This window comes from Staurois parvus, unplaced genomic scaffold (assembly GCF_062004578.1).
Source record: "Staurois parvus isolate SC_StPar_1 unplaced genomic scaffold, SC_StPar_1.0 ptg000168l, whole genome shotgun sequence".
Classification (NCBI taxonomy): Eukaryota; Metazoa; Chordata; class Amphibia; order Anura; family Ranidae; genus Staurois; species Staurois parvus.
The window spans coordinates 5,562,370-5,580,840 of NW_028317964.1; the positions used below are offsets into that span (position 1 = coordinate 5,562,370).

Consider the following 18,471-nt stretch of genomic DNA (forward strand, 5'->3'; position numbering starts at 1 on the left):
AAATGAGGTGGCATCTGGTGGGAAAGTGCACACAATTAACCTATAGGGCACAGTAGTGAAATCTTTCCAGCAGTCTGGCTGCCGTGTGACTGAGCATCAGACTTCTTTTTGTGTTCTGAAATACAAAGTCCACCATGCATCTTCAGATGTGAATCGAGCGGTAAAACTTTCATATAGTGTATGCCTCTTTAAATCCACTGCAATGACCTGCAACCTGAATAAACCCATCAGATATTTGACAGCAGATATGCCATGTAAGAGGGATGTTGGCAATTCAGTGCTTCAAATCCTTGTCTCTGCTGTGCTCCTCTATGCAGCTGTCAATAATCATGACATATTAAAGCGGCGCTCCACCCAAAAGGGGAAGTTCCACTTTAAAGATTGGTCCCCCACTCCCCATTAAGGATTGGCTCCTTTGGGAAGCGGGTACCTGATATTGACAGGTACCTGCTCCCACTTTCACTGTCATCGCCTAGGTGATTGGAAGTGGAAGTTGTCCTCCTTCCTCCCCGTAGTCTTCTGGGACATGTGACAGGTCTAAGAAGACTACAGGACCATTCAGAAAGTGCAGTGCTACTCGCACATGTGCAGTGGGCACCTGACTGTGAAGCCGTATCTGTCACAGCTGGGTGCCCACATTGAAGATGCTGCCACCAGGAACACTGGACGGCCAATGAAACGGGCTCCGAGGAGGACACAGCAGGATCGAGGGACAGGTGGGTGGCTGTTTTTTAAAATCAGTAGCTACAGTTTTTGTAGCTGCTGACTTTTATTTTCCAGAGTGTGACTGGAACTCCACTTTAAATGAAAAGTATAGCCAAAGCTATTTTGGGTATACTTCGTTCTGCACTCCAGTGGCCTGTTTTCAGCCAACAGCAAGCTAAAGCCCCCTGACGGCTGACATCACTCAACCAGTATAGATACTTGAAAGATCCCGAATTTAAAGTCAGGAACCACCCAGATGCCTGGACCAGCAGCTGGCTCAGCTGTGTGTTGCTCTCAGCAGTAAGCCAGCTGCTCCCATTACCTTCACAACTTGGCACTACAGTGAACACTGGAGGGGCAGAGCAGAGAACAATGACTGACAGCTCTCTGCTTACTGAAGACTGAGAACTGAGCGATCAGTGGTCTTTGAGCAATCAGTTCTCAGTCTTAAAGGCAGTGGGGAACAGATGCAGGATTGGACTAGTGCTGCATCTACCTAAGTGAGTATGAATGTTTGTTTTGTTATGCCATACTTCTCTATTAAAGTAGTTGTGAACATACAATGTTATAGATACTTTCTAATATAGTTATAACTATGCAGGCACCATAACTGATTTTGTTTAGTTTCAGAAATTATCTTTCTTACCTTTTTTACAAGGTTAAAAAGTTCTGTCATGTGGCCATGCATCTCATCTTTCTAACAGTGGGGGTGGGGTTAGTTGACACTGTGCAGACACACCGTGTGCCTGTATTCAATAGTCTGTTCAGCTTGAGGCAGGATGCAGGCTGCGCTTGAGCAGGGAGCATGGTTCAGAGGAAAGCTGTAATTAGGAGGGGATGTGTGCCAGAGGCAAGCTGTGATTGGCGGGGCATGGTGAACAAACTACCCAATACAGGCATGCTGTGTGTTTACACAGTGTCCTGTACCTCTGAATGGCCCACCAAAGGAAGAAAATTGACCACATCAACACAGATCAGCGTCTGTGCTTGGTGTGGTCAGTTTAGAATAAGGAAGAAAGGTCACTGGCAGGATCAACCAGGTACTTCAGATGAAAGAAGTAAATGAAAATGCTAGAGAATATGATTTATACAATCGCATATGTGAACACACACACATAGAACAAATATTTAGCGCAACATACAGCACTATAAAAAAGTATTTAATCCCTTCCTTATTTTTTTATTTTTTGCATATTTGTCACACTTAAATGATTCAGATCATCAAACACATTTTAATATTACACAAAGATAACCTGAGTAAATAGAAAATGTAGTTTTTAAACAATGATTTCAATTATTAAGAGAAACAAACTGTCCAAACCTGCCTGTCCCATGTGAAAAAGTAATCTCCCCCCTTGTTAAATAATGAATGAACTGTTATTAACCACATTTTTTGGAATGCTGAGTTAAATTTCACTTGCCTCACCAAAGCCTGATTACTACAAGACCTGTTGAATCAAGAAATCACTTAAATAGAAGCTGTCCGACAAAGTGAAGCACGCTAAAAGATCTAAAAAAGCAACACATCATGCTGCAATCTAAAGAAATTCAAGAACAGATGAGAATCAAAGTACCTGAAAAACATTTCTAATTTTATGAGACTCCAGTTAATCACAGTGAGAACCATTATCCACAAACAGAAAAAACTTGGAACAGTGGTCAATCTTCCCAGGAGTGACCAGCCTACCAAAATGACTCCAAGAGCACAAGGATGACTCATTCAGGAGATCATAAAAGAACCCAAAACAACATCTAAAGAACTGCAGGCCTTACTTGCCTCAGTTAAGGTCAGTGTTCATGATTCAACAATAAGAAAGACACTGGGAAAAAATGCCATCCATGGGAGAGTTCCAAGGTGAAAGTGATTGGAGACCAAAAAGAACACAAACACTCGTCTCACATTTGCCAAAAATCATCTTGATTATCCAAAAGAATTTTGAGGAAAAAATTCTGTGGACTGATTATACAAAAGTTGAACTTTTTGGAAGGTGTGCATCCCATTACATCTGGTGTAAAGCTATGGTCTGGGGATGCTTTGCAGCTTCAGGGCCTGTACAACTTTCCATAAATGATGGACCCATGAATTCTGCGCTCTACCAGAAAATCCTGAAGGAGAATGTTCGGCCATCAGTTTGTGACCTCAAGCTAAAGAACACTTGGGTCATGCAGCAGGACAATGATCCAAAACATACCAGCAGGTCCATTTCTGAATTGCTAAAAAGAAAACAAAATTAAGGGTTTGGAGTGGCCTAATTGAAGTCCGGACTTAAATCCAATTAAGATGCTCTTCTGCAAAGAAGAGTGTGCCAAAATTCATCCACAGTGATGTGAAAGACTCATTGCCACTTATAGCAAACAATTGATTGCAGTTGTTGCCGCCAAGTGTGGCACGACCAGTTGTTAGGTTCAGGGGGCAATTACTTTTTCACATAGGGGCAGGCAGATTTGGGCAACCTTTTCTTTTAATAAATGAAATCATCATTTAAAAACTGCATTTTGTATTTACTCGGGTTACCTTTGTGTAATATTAAAATTTGTTTGATGATCTGAATCATTTAAGTTTGACAAATATGTAAAAAAAACCCCAAAAAATCAGGAAGGGGGCAAATACTTTTTCACAGCACTGTACACATCAACAAAATGGCACACACACTAATCTGTGAATGTACCAGCAATCTGGAAACTACTCATTTTCACATTATCACGCCTTCCAAGTGCAAGAAAACCAAAAAGGACAAATACACAAATTGAGAAATTGTATGAGCTTGCAATTTATATACTTATTATCATTTAGCCTGGATTTCTAGGCGTTGTTTTGTGTTTGCTGCTTTTCAGAAAAAAACAATTCAGGCTCCAGTTTACACACACAACTGCTGAGTTAAAGGGTGACTTATTTCCTACCCCTTCCTTGCCTGTGCTGTTCATACAGGGCACTACATACTTGCAATTAGAAAGAAACATCCTGAAAGCAAACAGCTTTTGCTGAGCTATAGCCTAAGAAAACCCATAATGTCTTTGACACCTGAGTTGCGAATGCACACTGTATTAAAGTGGAACTATGAGCAAAATAAAAAAAATGCATATGTGATGCAATCTGCCACTAGCATTAACATACCAGTTTTGGGTTTTTTTAGTCTCCCCTGCAACATAGTTTTCTTACTTGTTGATCCTACCAATAGATCAATTATTTTTAATCTTAATGTAACAGACCATGCTGTCCAGAAAAAGTAAGAGCCACATTTGGGACAAGCTGTTTCATGCTGGGGTGCATACAATGGTTAAAATGGTTACTATACAACTACTTGAAAGTGTTAGTGGGAGTTAGCCTTTAACGTGTTTCTCCCTAATGTAAATTCTATTTAAACTATATCTCCATCTAAGATTACCCTCACCACAGGGTGACAATGCTGCTATGTAATTGCAGCACAAACAATGCTGCCCCCTAATATAGGGAGGTGGAAAAATAATGGATTTAGTGGCAATAATAAAACTACAGGGGGCATTGAAAACAAAAAAAAAGGTTAAAGTGTTAAATGCCTCCCCTGGCCTGTCAGCAGTAATGTAACCTGAGCCACACATGCACCATGGCGTTTGACAGGTAAATCTGCCATAATGTGCTAATATGTGGTGCATACTAGTACATAATGGCATAAACCTAAAGAAGCCCCCCCCCAAAAAATGTAGGAGACTTTAATACTGCTTTAGGCTAGGTTCACACATATGCAATTCTGTGGGCTATGTTTGATCGGGAACAGCAGCCCATTCATTTGAATGGGCTACTGTGCCTGTGTTTCACCCAGCAACAAGAAATTCCATCGGTCCCACACCCACGCTGTGGTTTTAGATATGTGGGGGTGCCACTGGAAGAGCAGCTTTGGCTGCAGATGGTTGCAGGTGCAGAAACAGCTACAATTCCCACACTCTCAACCACCCACAATAGGGTGAACCTAGTCTTAATGCTAATGATAGGCTACATTAAATATGCCATTTTTTATTTTACCTATAGTTATACTTTAAATTTTAGCAAAATAAATTTTTTTTTAAAATAAAATAGTGAAAACAAACATAAAAATCATCAATTTAAAAATGTATGATCTTAAAAAAGAATAAAATAAAATAAAATTGACCTAAAGCCAATACGAAGTCTCTTAAATTCACATCCTTATGTTCAAAGTTAAAAGATTTTTTCTGCACTCTCCCAAAGATGTATTATACTTAAAAAAAAATAGATTTACCGATACGTAGGAGGTCCCCAGCTTTACCAGAAAGGCTAGTACCTACTGCAGATGCCATCAGAACTCGCCTTTTGCCTTTCCTGGAAAGTTCTTCTGTAGAATTGTGCAATTTATGACCTATAGGGAAAATCAAGACAAGTAATTTAGCTACAGTATAGTCAGAAGAATTATGGGTATTATGATTGAAAATGATTAAAGCTGGCCATACACTAGTAGAATTTAGTTTGAAATTTTTGATTTTAGGAACATTTATTGATTTTCTAATTGTTAATGAGGTCAAATCAGCATTCATTTTCAAACACAGCAACAAGAAAATTAGAAGGAACATGATTGAAGTTTTTTTTGAATGAACACATTTCTAAAAGTGAATGTGGTTCTTGCTCAGGAAAGTCCATTTATTCCCAGATTGAACGTTAAAAGCAAATAAAATTCTGAAGTGCGTTCAGACAATGCTGGTCAAGTCATCAATAGTTATGAGAATTTCCGTACATATGTTCATTTGAAAATCTACTAGTGTATGGCCAGGTTAATGTGGAAGAAAAGCCTAACTATAAGTATGTTCCCTCCCCTCTCCTCCTACCTATCTTGATTAACCTGTATAGAAAAGATCTGTATACTTACCTATTATTAATCTGCTCTGGTCCAGTCATGTGATCCTGCAGCTCTGTGTAAAGGAGTACTTGACAACGGCTCTGAGTTCCAGGAGCCGCGACATCACCCATAGGCTCCCGTGGCCCAACCTTTGTTGGCGCTCTCTTCTGTTCCCTGCAACAGATGCAGATTGACAGATGTGAGCTGGAGCTGCAGGATTACATGACCAGACCGGAGTGGATTAAAGATATATGAGTAAACAGATCTTTTTTATACAAGTTGGGCAAGATAGGTAGGGGGTGGACATTTTTAAGAATAGATATAGTTAAGCCATCCATAGATAGATCAAATCTCGGCTGGTTCAGCAGGGACCAGCAGAGATTCGTTCCATCTATGGGAAGGCTGGTTGTACCCAAGTTGATCCATCAATCGGCTTGAGTACAACCAGCCTGTAAGATTTTTTACATGCGATTACTGCTGGTGGCTATAGCCACTAGCAATAATCATTGTGTTCTTCCAGCAGGGAAGGCTCCCTGCCGACAGAACAAAATAGCTCTGTGGGAGGCAGTCCATCAACTTTGTTGATTGGAGAATCAGGCAATTTTTCTTTCCTGCAACCTGTGGCTGCTGGAAAGAAAATCAAATCTATGGCTTGCCTTAGGCTTTTCTTCACTTTAAGGAATTGTCCATAGGTGACCACAGCAAACAGTCTAATTGTCTTTTCATTCTGTGTCGCACTGATAGGAAAGGACCTTTGCTATGGTCACTGGAAACAGTTCTTGTTTCAGGCATCTTTGTAAATCGGTAGTCCAGGCTTCCAGACAAAACAAGTCACTAAGTAGGGCAGGTAGGAGTTTATTAAATATTATTCTTTTTAATATTTGTGCTATTAGATACTTGCCATTGAGATGTATGACATAAAAAGCTATCATAGCAAAGTGCTCTTGTTTAGCAGTGAATATAATGGCAGCTATGATGTAATCTTGTGGTAACCACTGTAAAAATCATCTCTAGAAAAATTACTTTTCCAGCCTTAACAGTTGGAAGAAAAAAGTAACAATATCAGAAAAAAATCTAAATCTTTACCAAAAAAGTATGACTTTAAAAAGACATGGTTAGCATGCAGTTACCTTTTCATGTAAATAGCAGTACAGCTCCAATAAAATGAGCTGGAGCACAGACACCAGAAAGACGTCATGTTCAGACCACATGCGCAACCAAGGGCTATAATTTAGAAAGTAATCCAAAGCGTCTTTTTTTTTTCATTAAAATGAGGTATTTAGAAAATAAAGGCCCAACCTAGAGCTATTATATCCCAGGAATGCTGTAAAAACTGATAGGATTATAAAAGTTCACCACAAGCTAGGTCATAACAAAAGAATGCAGCTACAAATTTTGATACTAACCAGATAAGTGCAGAACAGTCATTGCTACTGTTCTTCCAAGCATATTTGTTGCAGTGCAAATGTACGTCCCTTCATTTTCAGAGCTGATGTTTGTTAGCAGCAGGGAACCGTTTAAAAGCACAAATGAATTGTTTGGCAAGGAGTGGTCTTTTCTCATCCATGTTAGTTTGGGATTAGGTAACCCTATTGAGAAACAAAAAAAAGCCAAAATATAATCTACACCATCATAAAAAATGTATTTACTATGGTTGTTCAAATACATCAGGCAGTGTATGTCAGCCTTTTAGCCATTTTACAGAAATTAGTATAGGTCTAGATTGACACTATACCATGTGCTTTGACACATGTATGGTAACGCACATGTGTAGGTGTGACTGAACCCATATAGTTTTTATGCCCATTATCACTAAACTGCAGTGGACAGATGTGCAACAGTCCCATAAGTGAGAATGAGATTTCTTCTAGAAATATATTTTTATACAGTAAATACATATGTTTTTGTTCATTACAAAGGTCAAATGGGCATAGGCCCTAAAAGATTGCTCCCTAAACTTAAATTACATTGTCTACCAAGGAGATAACACATTTACACAATATACATCATCAAGTAATCAAAATGACTCTTCTAAGCACAGGGTTTATCTCACATAACGCAATGGGGTTGATTTGCTAAAATCGGTGCCAATCATCTGCTAACTTCAGCTTGTTCAATTAAGCTTTGACAAAAAAACCTGGACGTTGATTGGTTTCTATGCAGACCAGATTTTGCACCATGCAGTTTTAGTAAATATATCCCTATATATACCATATTATGTGGTGGCAGGGGCGGACTGACCATTTGAGCACTCGGGCACTGCCCGAGGGCCCGGGGTTAGTAGGGAGCCCCATGAAATGCCTCTGGTACCTTTTTTATAGTCTTTTTTGAGTGTGGGCAAGGACACAGGGACCCCATGATCCCCTATTGCCCGGGGGCCCCATGAGTTGTCAGTCCGCCCCTGTGTGGTGGTTTAATTATCTTGCAAGATCAATGCAGATATCCAATGGAAGACAACCACAACATTTCAAATCTATAGATAAAGTTATCTGGTGAGGTCAGTTTGTTGGGAGATGAACTAACAATCTAATTAAAATTGCATGTTCTTTTAAAGCATATTGAAATCCAAAAGCAAAAATGTAATATATTTCTGCTTACCAATCCTTAAATATGGTGATTGTATTGAATTTCTATTTTTGGCATTTTTCCTTTTTTTTCACCTAGTGATCCTTCCAGTAAGTCTTTTATTTCTCAGTTTCCTTTAACAGACCAAGCTGTCCAGCAAAAGGGGCAGTTAGAAGGTTAAGAGAAATCATTTAACACTGACAGTGGGGCTTACAATCAGGGCTGTCTTAACACATGGTCACCCCTGGGCACTGCCCAGGGGCCCCAGGTGCATGGGGGCCCCATGATAATTCTACATACATCATTCTTGACAAACTGTCTCAGATTTGTTGGGACAGTCACGCTCTTTACTAAGCTGTCCTGGGACAACTGTGTCCTGGGCAGTGTCCTAGAACATCCCAGTATTGTGCCCTCCTGCCCTCTCCTGTACCGTGCCCTTTGTGTTGATTAGCCTTTGATTTATGGCATATTTTCTTATTGTTTAAAAATACATGTTTAATTCTATCAACTATTTATACTTTCTTTTATGAGAGTAAGTGCATAAATTGGGGCAGGCTAGTATGGGCCCAACTGCATTGTAACATAGCGATAAGGTTGAGCATACTTCTACCCAATAATCGATAAGCAGCCATGCATTAAGAAGTGTCAAATGCTATAGTGAGGAGTGCTGCTCTCCTATTTTGGACACCCTGGCACAGCAGTGATCCAGTAAATGCAATCATGGTTATAGTAGAACAATTACAGCATACCAAAAACATGGGGTGTTTCACATAGCTGTGTATGGCTTGAAAAACACATTTTGGGGGACTCCCAGGTAGGTTCACATCTATTCATGTGTAGTTGATGCATTTTTGTGACTTGTTTTGGTGCACTTTTACATTATTTCATGCACGTTTTTGAGGCTTTTTAATGCATTTTCCATTTTTTTTTTTGTTTTGGCCAATGGCAAGCTATGTGTCGATGTTGGTAGGAGGAGGTGTCTGTTGTCATGTGCGTTAATGTGTTTTTGATGCAATTTCATTGAAGTCCATTGAATAAATGTAGTGCATTTCCAGAGATCACATAGATCTAGCCTAAAAAGTATCAAAATGTCACTTCCAGTTTAGTTTACATTAACAGCTCTGTTATCCTACAATTGCCTTTTATTATTAACACATCAGGGATTTTACATACCAGCTGCCTATAATCTTAACAAATTATTGACCACTGGAAAATATTCTTCTATTTTTGATAAATACTTTAAGTGTATTTTGCATCAGGCAGCAAAATGAGAAGCTCTGGAAGGCTAGGACTATCAAATTCAATATGACCATTATGCACACTTTGATCCATAGTGTTAATTAACAGAAAAGAACATTTCCAAAAAAGACATTAATGAAATTGGAAAGGTAGGGAATTTGTAGAATACACACATTATTTGACGAATACACACACACCATGAGATGAACTCTGGAAGCTGTGCCCATAATAAAGCTGGCCATAGATGGTTCAAATCTTGGCCGGTTCAGCAAGGACCAGCCGAGATTCGAACCATCTATGGGCAGGCTGATTGTACCCAATTTGACTGTTATATGACTTAAGTACAACCAGCATGTCATATTTTTATGTATATAGTCTGTCGCTGTGTTCTCCCCACACCCCCTCTGCCGAGAGAACACAATATGCCAGTGATTTCATGTAAAAAAAAATGCATCTTCTTTGGCCTGCCAAGGCAAGTAGAGGGCAAACGACTAGTCAGCAGTATTGCTTGTGGTCTCCTTGCAGCTGCTCTATTCCCCATTACTGACTTACCATGTTTTGTTGGGCATTGTGTCCCAGTGTGGAGGTGGCCATATTGATAGAGGCTGGGTTTTGCACATTAGTGACATTAACAAAACTTAAAACAAAACCCCGTAAACGTCCATGGCACCAGGAGACTGGGCAGTCTCCCATTCCCATCGAAGTCTATGGGGATCTACTGCACATGCATAGAAATCAGGACTCAGAGCATGTGAGTCTTTTTGCGATGAGACACAACAGTCTAAATTTTGGCCCTATCAGCTCACACCACCTCTCTACACCCTGGCCTCTGCTGTTTCTTACACAGGCACTATCTTCAGCCTGGCAGCTCACACCAAATACCTTCCTATCTGAATTCTGCTGCAGGCTAGGAAGACCGCATCTGAAGTGACAGTTCACAGCTCCTTACATAGACATCACTCACCACCATGTCTGCAACAACCTCCCTTACTACGATTGCACCGGTAACTCCCCCCTTCACTAGCCTAGGTCACCACCGTGCCTGCACTCCCCTTCTCACCACCATGCCTGAAACTTGCATCTTTACAATACAACTCCCCTGCTTTTACCCCCACAGCTGTCCCCATCCTCCTCCCCCTGCACCCCACCTATAAACTGACACTCATGTTCGTCTGACCCCTTGTACTTAACACCTCTCCCACAACCCTCCACTTAACTTGCCATTGCACCCATGCCTGCCTCTGTCCTTGCTAACTCTACCACAACCATTGCACTTACACATGCTTCAGTAATTTCTGCCACCGTACCCATGCATACTTCTGTGCTTTCCACAGTGACTTTTCCTTCCATATTCAACCCATTCAAACCAATGAAAAGAATTAAAAGTATAAACCCCCATATAGGACAAGCATCAATAAAGTGTGTGTTTTTTTTTTTTTAGAATTCATTATTTAATTTCTTTTTTTTTCATATGAGTTTGTGGTTTCTGAGATATATACATATTTTTTAACACAGAAAACAAAAGGTCCCTTTTATGAATGCCGTAAATCTTATCCAAGAGCAACTTGGAGTAGAGACACTGTTGATATTTATACCACATGTGTTGACTGAAAAGCATTTGGCTGTAAAAATGAAACACAAATCAAGCCTCAAATGTTGTAAATATATCCCAGCTTCTGCAACGTGGATCCAATGGACGATGACTTTCAACAAGAAAGCTGGATAAATGTTATAACCAAACCCGAAAACAAAACAAAAAATATACCAAGGGGATCGAGAGATTTCTGGCCAGAAGGTAAGAGGGGATGCAGCTGTGTTGTGATATTTGTAGAATTTTCCCCTGATTTATCAACCCCTAAGTGCTTCCTAGAATGATTACTTCGGAGAAACGGCAAAAGGTCATTAATGCGAGGGTGTGCAACTTTAAATAAAACAATACATACTTCCTATAGGTTGTAAAGTGCACAAATCTGTGATTTGTGGTCAACAAACATGTGTTATTTGGATATATATATATATATATATATATATATTTACACACACTATATTGCCAAAAGTATTGGGCCACCCCTCCAAATCATTGGATTCAGGTGTTCCAATCACCTCCATGGCCACAGGTGTATAAAATCAAGTACCTAGGCATGCAGACTGCTTTTACAAACATTTTTGAAAGAATGGGTCGCTCTCAGGAGCTCAGTGAATTCAAGCATGGTACCGTGATAGGTTGCCACCTGTGCAATAAATCAGTCTATGAAATTTCCTTGCTACTAAATATTCCACGGTCAACTGTTCGTGGTATTATAACAAAGTGGAAGCAACTGGGAATAACAGCAACTCAGCCACCAAGTGGCAGATCACGTTAAATGACAGAGCGGGGTCAGAGCATGTTGAAGTGCACAGTGCACAGAAGTCACCAACTGTCTGCAGAGTCAATAGCTAAAGACCTCCAAACTTCATGTGACCTTCAGATTAACACAACAACAGTGCATAGAGACCTTCATGGAATGGGTTTGCATGGCTGAGCAGTTTCATCCAAGCCTTATGTCACAAAGTGCAATGCAAAGCATCAGATGCAGTGGTGTAAAGCACACCGCCACTGGACCCTAGAGCAGTGGAGACGTGTTCTCTGGAGTGACGAATCATGCTTCTCTGTCTGGCAATCTGATGAATGTGTCTGGGTTTGGAGGTTCCAAGGAGAACAATACTTGCTTGACTACATTGTGCCAGGTGTAAAGTTTGCTGGAGGGGGAGTTATGGTGTGGGGTTGTTTTTCAGGAGTTAGGCTTGGCCCCTTAGTTTCGGTGAAGGAAACTCTTAAGGCATCAGCATACCAAAACATTTTGGACAATTTCATTCTCTCAACTTTGTGGGAACAGTTTGGGGATGGCCCCTTCCTGTTACATAGTTACATATTTAGTCTGGCTGAACAAAAGTCCATCCAGTTCAACCATTAAATAATAAAAAAAAAAGTTATAATCTTATACCCACAGTTGATCCAGAGGAAGGAAAAAAACTCAGCAAAGCATGATCCAATTTGCTCCTGCATGGAAAAAAATTCCTTCCTGATCCCCCCAGAGGCAATTGGATATTCCCTGGATCAACTTTACCTATAAATGTTAGTATCCAGTTATATTCTGTATATCTAAGAAAGAATCCAGGCTTTTTTTTAAAGCAATCCACTGAGCTGGCCAGAACCAACTCTTGAGGGAGTCTATTCCACATTTTCACAGCTCTTACTGTGAAGAAACCTTTCCGTGTTTGGAGATTACATTTCTTTTCCTCCAGACATAAAGAGTGCCCCCTTGTCCTCTGTGATGACCTCAAGGTGAATAACTCTACATCAAGTTCACTATATGAACCACTGATGTATTATACATGGAGATCATATCCCCTCTTAATCTCCTCTTCTCTTATCAGTTTGGTTGCCCTTCTCTGTACTTTCTCCAGTTCCCCAATGTTCTTTTTGTGAATTGGTGCCCACAACTGAACTGTATATTCCAGATGAGGTCTTACTAATGATTTGTACCGGGGGAAAATTATATTTCTCTCTCTGGAGTCTATACCTCTTTTAATACAAGAGAGGATTTTTCTCGCTTTAGAAACTGCAGCTTGGCATTGCATGACATTATTAAGCTTGTGATCTACCAGAACTCCCAGATCCTTCTCCACCATTGATTCCCCCAGTTGTACCCCCCCCCCAGTATGTATGATGCCTGCATATTCTTAGCCCCCCAGTTCATAACCTTACATTTATCAACATTAAAGCTCATTTGCCACATAGTTGCCCAATTAAACAGTGCATTGAGGTCGGCTTGTAAATTGGAGACATCCTGTAAGGACGTTATTCCACTGCACAGCTTGGTGTCATCTGCAAAGACTGAAATGGAATTTATAATTCCAGACCCTATATCGTTTATAAATATATTACAAAGTAAGGGTCCCAACACCGAACCTTGGGGTACACCACTGACAACCCTAGACCATTCAGAGTGTGAATCATTAACCACTACTCTTTGCATTCGATCTTTTAGCCAGTTTTCTATCCATTTACAAACAGATTTTTCCAAGCCTGTAGACTTTACCTTACACATTAGCTATGTGTGGGGAACTGTGTCAAACGCTTTTGCAAAATCCAAGTATACCACGTCTACCGCCACCCCTCTGTCCAAAGTGTTGCTCACCTCCTCATAAAAAGAAATCAGATTTGGTTGACAACTTCTGTCATGAATCCATACTGTCTGTTGCTTAAAATATTTTTTTCCAGCAAGAACTCATCTATGTGGTCTTTTATTAAACTCTCCAGTATCTTCCCAACTATGGAAGTGAAACTAACAGGTCTATAATTACTTGGTAAAGATTTTGACCCCTTTTTAAATATTGGCACCACATTGGCCTTACACCAATCCAGTGGTACTATGCCAGTCAATAAAGAGTCCCTAAAAATTAGAAACAATGGCATGTGAATGAAATGACAGAGCTCAATTCTTTAAGGACCCGTGGGTGTATGCCATCCAGTCCAGGTGCTTTATTCACCTTTATTCTGTCTAAATATTTTTGGATCATATTAATTGTGAGCCATTGTGGATCATCTGGAGCTGTGTCAATACCATGCCCTTCATGGACAAGAGCTCCCCCATGCTCCTTTGTATACACAGAGCTGAAGAAGGTAATTAATAAATTTGCCATTTCTTTGTCCCCAGTCACCCACTTTGTAAAGGGCCTACATGCTCAGACCGGACCTTTTTACTATTAATATATTTGAAGAATTTTTTGGGGTTGGTCCTGCTATCTTTTGCAATCTGTCGTTCGTTTTCAATTTTTGCGGCCTTTATTTCCTTTTTGCATATTCTGTTATATTCTTTGTAATGTTTAAACGATGATAGTGTTCCTTCATTTTTATATTTAATAAAAGCTCTTTTCTTATTATTTATAGTTTTTTTTAACTTTGGCCGTAAGCCACATAGGTTTGATGTTTAGCCTTTTAAACTTGTTGCCCATGGGAATATATTTTGCAGTGTGTTCACATGCAGTCTTTTTGAAGAACTCCCATTTCTGTGTTGTGTTCATTGATGCCAATATTACCTCCCAGTCTAAGTCTTGGAGAGCAGCTCTCAGCCTTGGAGAATTAGCTCTCTTAAAATTGAGCATTTTTATTTTTCCCGCATGTGCTTACTTTTTACAGCTAACAATAAATGAAATCATGTTATGGTCACTGCTACCCAGATGTTCTTTTATATGGACATTTGTGATAAGCTCTGCATGGTTTGAGATTACCAGGTCCAGCAGAGCATCATTCCTAGTTGGGGCCTCTATGAACTGTACCATAAAATTGTCCTGTAGTATGTTTAAAAATATTTGCTCTTTAACTGTTCCTGCAGTACCATTACTCCAGTCAATTTATGGGTAGTTAAAATCCCCCATTATTATCACTGTCCCAGCCCTTGCAGCCCTTTCGATCTGTGCAAGGAGCTGAGTCTCCACCTCTTCATTAACACTGGGAGGCCTATAACAAACTCCAATGATTACCTTTGTAGTACACACCACCATGTGCAGTTCCACCCATAATACTTCAGCCTCATCACACTCTCCATCAACTAGCTCCTCTTTCACACTCACTCAGAGCACTTCTCACATAGAGACAGACACCACCACCTTTCCTATTTACCCTGTCTCTCCAAAAGAGAACATAGCCAAGAATATTAATGGCCCAGTCATGTGAGGAACTGTTCCAACATAACTGTGCATCAGTGGACAAAGTAAGGTCCATAAAGACATGGATGAGAGACTTTGGGGTGGAGGAACTTGACTGAGTCCTGACCTCAACCCGATAGACTACCTTTGGGATGAATTACAACGGAGACTGTGAGCCAGGCCTTCTTGTTCAACATCAGTGTCTGACCTCACAAATGCACTTCTGGATACATTCCCATAGACACACTTCTAAACCTTGTGGACAGCCTTCCCAGAAGAGTTGAAGCTGTTATAGCTGCAAAGGGTGGGCCAACTCAATATTGAACCCTACAGACTAAGACTGGGATGCCATTAAAGTTCATGTGCGTGTAAAGGCAGGCATCCCAATACTTTTGGCAATATAGTGTGTATATATGTGTGTATATGTGTGAGGAGGGAGAGGTAATTCTACGCCAGAGACTGGCCCAAATTATTAACATACAAAAGATATATAGATGATATCTTTCTCCTATGGAAAGGAAATGAGGAATCACTTATAAATTTATTCGGCACGCTAAACAATAATACACTTAATATCAATTTGACCTACTCTTATAGCAAACAAAGTATACATTTTCTTGACCTGACACTAATGAACAGTAATGGTAAAACTGATTCTTTCTTAAAACATAATGATCGCAACAGCTATATCCCTACAGACAGTTGCCATCATCCCACCTGGCTGGCTGGAGTCTCCTGAAGGCAGATCCAGTTTTATCTAACATTCTTCCAGAGAGACCAGAAATCATCTTTCGCAAAAGACCGAACCACCAGAAGGCTACGTGACCGTTTACGTGAACATGTGTCAAACATCAAAAAAGGTTTCAGAGGACACTTTTTATCTAATTATAGCATACATCACAATAAGGATCCCTCTTCCCTCAAATTCACGGGGATCGATATTATCACACCACATTGGAGGGGTACTAACAAAACGTGTGCTGTCTCACAGGCCGAGACAAAGCGGGTATTCTAACTCAATACCTTACATCCATCGGGACTGAATATTGAATTAGATGTGAATTGTTTTATTGCTAACAGCTAAGATTGCGAATCCTAATTTTATTTCTGACCAAAATTTGGCTTTTAGGTCTATTCTATTCTATATTTACATTACCTTTTTATACATTTTACATGATGCTAATAATCCCTTGTGAGGATTTTATCAGTTAATAATTCTTGTAAATACCTCTGATCAAAACCAATTTTTAGGTCTATCCTATTCTATATTTCTATTATCTTCTTATATGTTTGATATGATGCTAATAACTCCTGGAGATTTTATAAGTTATGATTGATATATCATGAAACAATAATATTTTTATAATGTCATAATCTTCATTTATATGATAATATTAATTAGCATCATTTTTAACTATATTTTTAACTGTTTCAGGCATCTATTCTGTTTTGGTGTATATATATTATGCACACTTTTTTATGAAGTATTTCATTTTATATTGTTCCTTTATTGATTATGTACATGATTTTTATTATTCATATAGATTTTATTAATATTTACTTTATCTTGGATGCATTTGCACTTTTACATTTTGGCGTGTTGATCTTTTTACAGACTAATAATTATTGCCACAATTTTTAATATGTTTTAACTTTCATATTATATGACCATAAATTACTTCATATGTTTATTGGCTATAGACATGTATCTGGGTACTAATTGTTTATCATCAAGTTTTGTACCCAGCTTGATATATTGGGAATGATGAACATAGTCAGATTTGGCTTTCACTTGTCATCATCATTGTTTCCCGGCTTGTAAACGATTGTTGTTTAAGTGTAAACGATCGTTTACTGCTTACACAGCTGTCCTCATAGGCAGTTTGGCATCGGGTCTTCTATCCACGGCATGCGCACTGTGCGAAACTCCGACAAAATGGCAGTGGCGTAATACGCACGTGCCATTTCATCTATATATAGCCTGGACGTCGGTCACGCCTGTCGGTTCTCCCTCTGATGATGTGCCATTGCACGAAAGGCCTCAGGAGGAACCAGACAGAGCGTGACGTCATTGCTGCCGGAGCTAGGAGGAAGCCCGGTGGCCATCTTTGTTCAGGATTAGTGTTGCATACTCTGTCATTGTGTGTATGACACATTACCCTGTCATTTTAACTGCATTAATAATAAACTATTTAAGCATACTACACTATGGGCACCTGTTTTTTGGCTCCTTTATGGAGCTACTAAGCTTGCAAGCCACCCCCAGAGATTTACTACAACCAGAGGAAAGGAGCCCTGTACTCAGGCTGAGCACCTAATCCATCCTTAAGGGGACCTCTGGACCCAGCAGATTCCTATAATTTCTCAAGGCTTGACGACTACACCATGGAAGGAAGTTCACCTATCTATCCTGCCTACCCACAGTTACCTTGGTGGTTATTATATTACATGCGCATTACCTATGCGCTTCTGGTGAGTGTGCACTTTAACTATTGGCTGGTGTCACAAGTCTATCTGCTGCTGATTTCACTACCCTGGGATTTAATATTTGAACTATACTAGCGGACTTATTCATATATTTTACTGGTTATCCTCTTATTGGTTATTTGTTTATCATATATTTATTATATTTATATTTAGCGCTGCACCCTTATTTTACTGATTTATCTGAAGGTTTTATCTTGGTACCTTTTTGGTGTTTTAGCAGCTATTTTTAAAGGAGCGCTCACTATCTTTTCCATTTTATACTGTGATTAGGATGCTGGTATGCGGTATGGCGGTGATTAGGATGCTGGTATGGCATATGGGGTGATCAGGATGCTGGTATGGGGTATGGCGGTGATCAGGATGCTGGTATGGCATATGGGGTGATCAGCATGCTGGTATGGGGTATGGCGGTGATCAGGATGCTGGTATGGCATATGGGGTGATCAGGATGCTGGTATGGGGTATGGCGGTGATCAGGATGCTGGTATGGCATATGGGGTGATCAGCATGCTGGTATGGGGTATGGCGGTGATCAGGATGCTGGTATGGGGTATGTAAGCACCCTCTGTGACACCACTTTAATGTCCTTTGCCAGGAACTGTGAATAGTTTGGATCATTAAAAAGTATAGGTAAGTATTTTTCTGCAATGGTCTTTATCTTCCTAAACTCTGCACTATATGAAGCAGAAAAGATCACCAAATCGACATTTGCAGCAACTCAAACTTATCCATTAACAGTTCCTCATAGCTTCTAGCTTTGGCAGCATGCAGGGCTCTGTTTAATACAGAATACCCTCTCTGCCGAAAATGATTCTGAACTGCTCTATCCTTCTTATCAAAATCACTATCACTACTACAAATCCTGTGGAGTCTTAAGAGTCAATTTGTAGATGTTTTATTTTGTTTTTTTAAATTTTGTTTTAGAACACACCCTCCATAAGAAGCATTTAGACAAAGC

The 18,471-nt window shown here is 39.8% G+C and overlaps 1 protein-coding gene across 1 annotated transcript in view; it reads right to left on the minus strand.

Annotated features, from left to right (window-relative positions):
• ADAMTSL3 (ADAMTS like 3) overlaps positions 1 to 18,471 on the minus strand; it is a 670,777-nt gene that overhangs the window by 24,818 nt on the left and 627,488 nt on the right. The window contains exons 24-25 of the mRNA XM_089676419.1: positions 6,938 to 7,120; positions 4,941 to 5,057 (exon numbers count right to left, since the gene is read on the minus strand). Coding sequence (XP_089532545.1) covers positions 4,941 to 5,057; positions 6,938 to 7,120 — 300 coding nt within the window. The remainder of the gene's footprint in view (positions 1 to 4,940; positions 5,058 to 6,937; positions 7,121 to 18,471) is intronic.